Genomic DNA, 5000 nt, shown 5'->3' with positions numbered 1-5000 from the left:
CTGTATGGTGTCCCATTGCAACAAAGATACAATATTCAAAACAGATATGATATTATAAAGACACAACTTACATGGCAGTTTTATATCTGGAAAATAAGAAATGGGTCACACTGGTATTACAGTGTGTGCCAAAGCAAACAATGTAATCAAACATACACATTGTACAATGTTTATATGCTGAACTGTGTCCTCATAGTGATATAAGGTGCCATGTGAGATTTTACGTTTATAGTTCATACATGAATCTTCAATTTAGCAATTAGCAATCACGATCCACCCAAAAAAATCACGTATCGGTATCACCTAATCATGGTCGTAGCTACATATGAGGTAAGGGAGGTCCGGACCTCCCTAACTTTTAGAGAAATAATGTATTTTTTGTATCTCAATTTTTGCATACACGTTTCAATTCACGTTTTTATTTACATAGCTTTTGTGTATGGGTGAGTGTGTGGTACCATTGGAAAGGTCTCTTTCTGCCCTTTCCATGTGTATGACACGTGTGTGTCCCTGACTCAGCAATTAACGTTAACAAACATTAGTTGCAAAATTAACTGGTCATAGACAATCAATTTCTTCGGCTATCCTGCTACATACAGGCCATGTCATATACTGACAGAATATTTATTATATCTATATCAATATTACTTAAGGTAGTCTGTTTTAGTATAGTTTATATCCAATATAAAAAATTGTTGGTGCGCTGTGCGCGCACTATGGACCTCCCTTATTTCGAACTCCTGGCTACGGCCATGCACCTAATGTGGCAAAAGTTACCAATGATTTTTTTTTAATTCTCCATCGCTGAGGGACATTTTTTTGGTAGCTTTATTTGTTTTTGTTTTTTTTACTGCCCTTTATAATGATACTCAGTAAAGTTCACAATGCCAATGTTAGGTATGGGTGTGCAAGTGAGTTTTACAATGTCTATGTCTATCTATGTTATATCACATGTAAATACCATAGGCATTACATTTAGAAAATACAGTTTGTATAAATACATTACCTTCCCATGAATTGAAATGTAGCCTAGTATAGGCCTATAAGCTATGAAAAACATATATTTTCTGGAAGCACATACGCTCCAGATGAGTGGGACTGCAAATGAGAAAATTACATTGAAATTTCTCAAGATATTAAACAACACTTGAACTTGAACACTTGAACAACACAATGACGTCATCACGAGGCCACACACAGACAAGGGAGCAAGGGAGAACAGGAGTTAGGATATTAAAAAGAACCCACAGGGTGCATTCCAATATGCGGACTCCCGTCCACCCTTGCTCACTTGCCAGCTTGGGACCTCATGATGACGTCACAGACAATTAGTCCAATGTCTTGCGAAAGCATAATTCTAATGTCATTTTCTCATTTCAATCGGGATGGTTAATGAAGAACAGTGCCCCCGAAAGTTGTTGTGGCTAGGCTGACAGCGGGGAGACTTAATTGTTTTCTCCACGGCGGTGGGGCGTCAGCAGAACGGGAGGCCACTAGCACGAGTGGAGGACAGGAGTCTGCATATTGGAATGCACACACACAGTCTCAGCACTCCCCCATCTTTACAGTACTGCCTCCTAGTGGCTGCTGAGGCCTCTGCACTCACAGCAGCACAGTAATCGGTTGTGACGCAAATTGCAAGCATGGTAATGCTTATTGTAGTACTGTACTGTTGTCTATGGTGTGAGTGTGTACACCACTGCTATGGTGTGTGTGTGTGTGTGTGTGTGTGTGTGTGTGTGTGTGTGTGTGTGTGTGTGTGTGTGTGTGTGTGTGTGTGTGTGTGTGTGTGTGTGTGTGTGTGTGTGTGTGTGTGTGTGTGTGTGCACTAACAACCATTGTGGGGGCCAGTGGCATAGAGGGCATAAGCCTCAATTCGTTAACACATCTATGAGTGACTGCTATTTTCAAGAAGGTGTCCATGTATAGGTCAAAGGAGCAACCTATTTCCATAAAACGGTTAGGGCGTCAGACTTGTAGCCCAAAGGTTACTGGTATGACTCCCTGGTGGGGGTAGTAATTAACCAGTGCTCTCCCCCATTTTCCTCCATGACTGAGGTATCCTGAGCATGGTACCGTCCCGTCGCACTGCTCCCTTGGGGCGCCATTGGGGGCTGCCCCCTTGCACGGGTGAAGCATAAATGCAATTTCATTGTGTGCAGTGTACACTTGTGTGCTGTGGAGTGTTGTGTCATAATGGGAGTTGGAGTTTCCCAGGTGGGCTTTCACGGCTTTCACTTCATCTTTGACAGATGTACTAAGTCTAATCATTCAAATATCAAGTCTGTCTCTCCAGTTATGCATTGACTGTTTTTCTACACACTTCTGTACCATAATCCCTGCAAATCACACTCTTAATTAATGCGCACGCGTGCGCACACACACACACACACACACACACACACACACACACACACACACACACACACACACACACACACACACACACACACACACACACACACACACACACACACACACACACACACACGTGGTGTGAAAAGACACTGGCAGCCATCAACGGTGACACCAGTAACAATCCAGACAAACATATGAGACAGCTGCTGCAAGAGTTGAGACAGTTCTCTTCATTTTATTGGTGTGTTACAGTGGCAATCTGAGAGGCACATGGTTCCTTCCCTTCCCAGACAATCATGTATGTGCAATCGAGTGTGTGTGTGTGTGTGTGTGTGTATCAAGAGCTCCCGCTCAAGGCACCAGCACCACACGCATGGTGTTGGTGTAGCCGGAGCCTGGACGCCAGCCTGTCACCACAATCACCACATCACCAGACTTGAAGAACTGACGGTGCTTGCCTGCAGAGAGAGAGGAAGTTTTACAGTAAGAGTGTAGCTTTTGCAATTTTCCATTTTGCACTATAAATGCTCTATACACGGTATAAAGTGCTCGTGTGATAAAAGAACGTTTTGGAAATGGACACTGACCATCACCAGAAAACGTTTGCCACCATAGACATTTAACAGGCAGCCGTGGCCTAACCGTTAGGGAGTTGGTCTATCAATCTGGAGGTTGTAGGTTTGAATCCCACCTGACCTCTCCCTACACCTGCACCCATGGCTGAAGTGTCCTTGAGCAAGACACCTAACCCCACATTGCTCCAGGGACTGTAAACAATACTGACAGAAATAGTACAAATGTGAGCAGCTCTGGATACAAGCATCAGGTAAATGTAATAGAGCTTGAAAGTCCCGCCCCTTAGTTCCACATTTCACGGAACCTAAGTTGACCATCTAACAACATGGTAGCGAGTGAATATCTTCTGATTCCAGCCATTATATGCGCTGGGCTACAAATATGCTGTTTAAGAGGCTAGATATAGATTATTCATGTAGAAGTATCAATATTTTGTCCCGAGGCCGTCTGCATGAAAAATGTGAAGAAACACACCCTTCTAAAAAGTTTGGGGGTTCGTACGAAAAATTAAACAAAAATATCAGAAACAACATATGTGGAGCTCGTGGCACAACTCGAAGGGGATCGAAATATCATTTTAATATCGCCATTGGATTACATGCTACAATTTTCAGTTAAAAACGCTGTTGAGGTCCCATGAAATCGGGGGAAGTGACGTCACTTTCAAGCTCTATGTAATGTAATAATGTAATGTAACGGTGTGGCTGATATGTCACACTCTGTAGGCTAATAGCCTGATTATCATCGACTTTCAAATCTCTTCAAGACTTGGTCTGACCTAGAGCATAACAATTAACGTTTCTCAAACGGCATGGTTGACCCACCTCCCTTGGTTTGCAACTGGTCAAGGCCAGAAAAGGGCAAGGATGCACCGAAGTTTAAACCAAACATTTTCTTAGTCCCAATAGAATGTCTCTGCTTAAATCATGTCACTGCTTTGAACACGCCTCTACCCAGGGCCGTTGGAGCTGCTCAAAGTTGATTGCTTCCTGACAAAGTGGGTGGAGTTCCCAAGTTCTCCGGAGCTCAGAAAGTACTTGCATTGCTCTTGACCTGACTAGTAGCAACGCCGAAGGTGTTGCGTCACTAGGAGGGTGCGGCCTGGCTAGTAGGCTACAGCCAAGTGAATTTGCAGTGTTGTTTTCCCTTTACTCCAAAAGTCTTGTTCAATTCTGGCTTACAGTCCAGAACTAAAGAAAACTTTTGAATGAAAGGTTAAACCGATTGAAAACTGATTGAGTAAAACAGAGGCTATCTCCACCCTATGGATGCAGTGGGTTGACAGAGACTCTTGTCGGAGCATGTTATGCATAGGCTGCTTGAAGGGTCGCTGGCAGCTTTGATCGGCTCCGGGACAAAATCCTCTGAAAAGGCCCCCCTCTCAATACATGCAATGTAATGGGGTCCCAATTTTCCGGTTTTCCATGGGACCAGGACAACTGACCCCTTTGCCCCCCCCCCCCCTGTCAGCGTCCCTGCCTGGCTGTCATGGCTGCTGCTTACCCATCTCCAGGGCGAAGTTGACACGCTGGTCCACATCCTCGGCCCAGACGTCGTGGGCCTGCTTGGTGTAGAGGATGGGGTAGATGCCACGCCACAGGTGGGCCTGGCGTGCGGTCTGCTCGTTGCGGGTGACGGCCAGGATGGGTGCCCTTGGCCTGTATCTGGACAGCATGTGAGCGGACCTGTGGGAGAGACAGCATTAAGCTATGTGTAGACCAAGAGCGACCTACGCTACCGGAGCGCCGGAAGTCATTATTTCTCTATGACTGGTTGGCAAATAAAGCTGCTAAAGAGAATTCGCCGGGAGCAAAGCGACCTGAATGACCAGAGCGAATTTCAGCGATTAGCTAATAAGTCAAGCTAATATTATGGTAATGAGATATGACGTGGTTCATCGAAAACCAATTGGAATGTTCATATCTCCAAATGTCCCAGGCTGACAAGTCAGAGCTGTTATGTGATTAGCTAAATCAAACACGTCGTCACGTCCAGAGCGTATAACGCGAATTCATGGCGAAAGTTCCTGCGCGACATCAGCTACTCAGGTAGCGCAGGTCGTTTCT

General features: G+C 44.8%; 1 protein-coding gene across 1 annotated transcript in view; it reads right to left on the bottom strand.

Moving 5' to 3' along the window:
* Positions 1–2565: 2565 nt before the first annotated feature.
* Positions 2566–5000, bottom strand: part of LOC134447212 (pyruvate kinase PKM-like) — a 15427-nt gene continuing 12992 nt past the window's right edge. The window contains exons 10-11 of the mRNA XM_063196568.1: positions 4438–4619; positions 2566–2816 (exon numbers count right to left, since the gene is read on the bottom strand). Of these exons, the coding sequence (XP_063052638.1) occupies positions 2710–2816; positions 4438–4619 (289 nt within the window). The 3' untranslated portion in view covers positions 2566–2709. The remainder of the gene's footprint in view (positions 2817–4437; positions 4620–5000) is intronic.

This window comes from Engraulis encrasicolus, chromosome 4 (assembly GCF_034702125.1).
Source record: "Engraulis encrasicolus isolate BLACKSEA-1 chromosome 4, IST_EnEncr_1.0, whole genome shotgun sequence".
NCBI classification, from domain to species: domain Eukaryota; kingdom Metazoa; phylum Chordata; class Actinopteri; order Clupeiformes; family Engraulidae; genus Engraulis; species Engraulis encrasicolus.
This window is presented reverse-complemented; position numbering and strand designations above follow the sequence as displayed.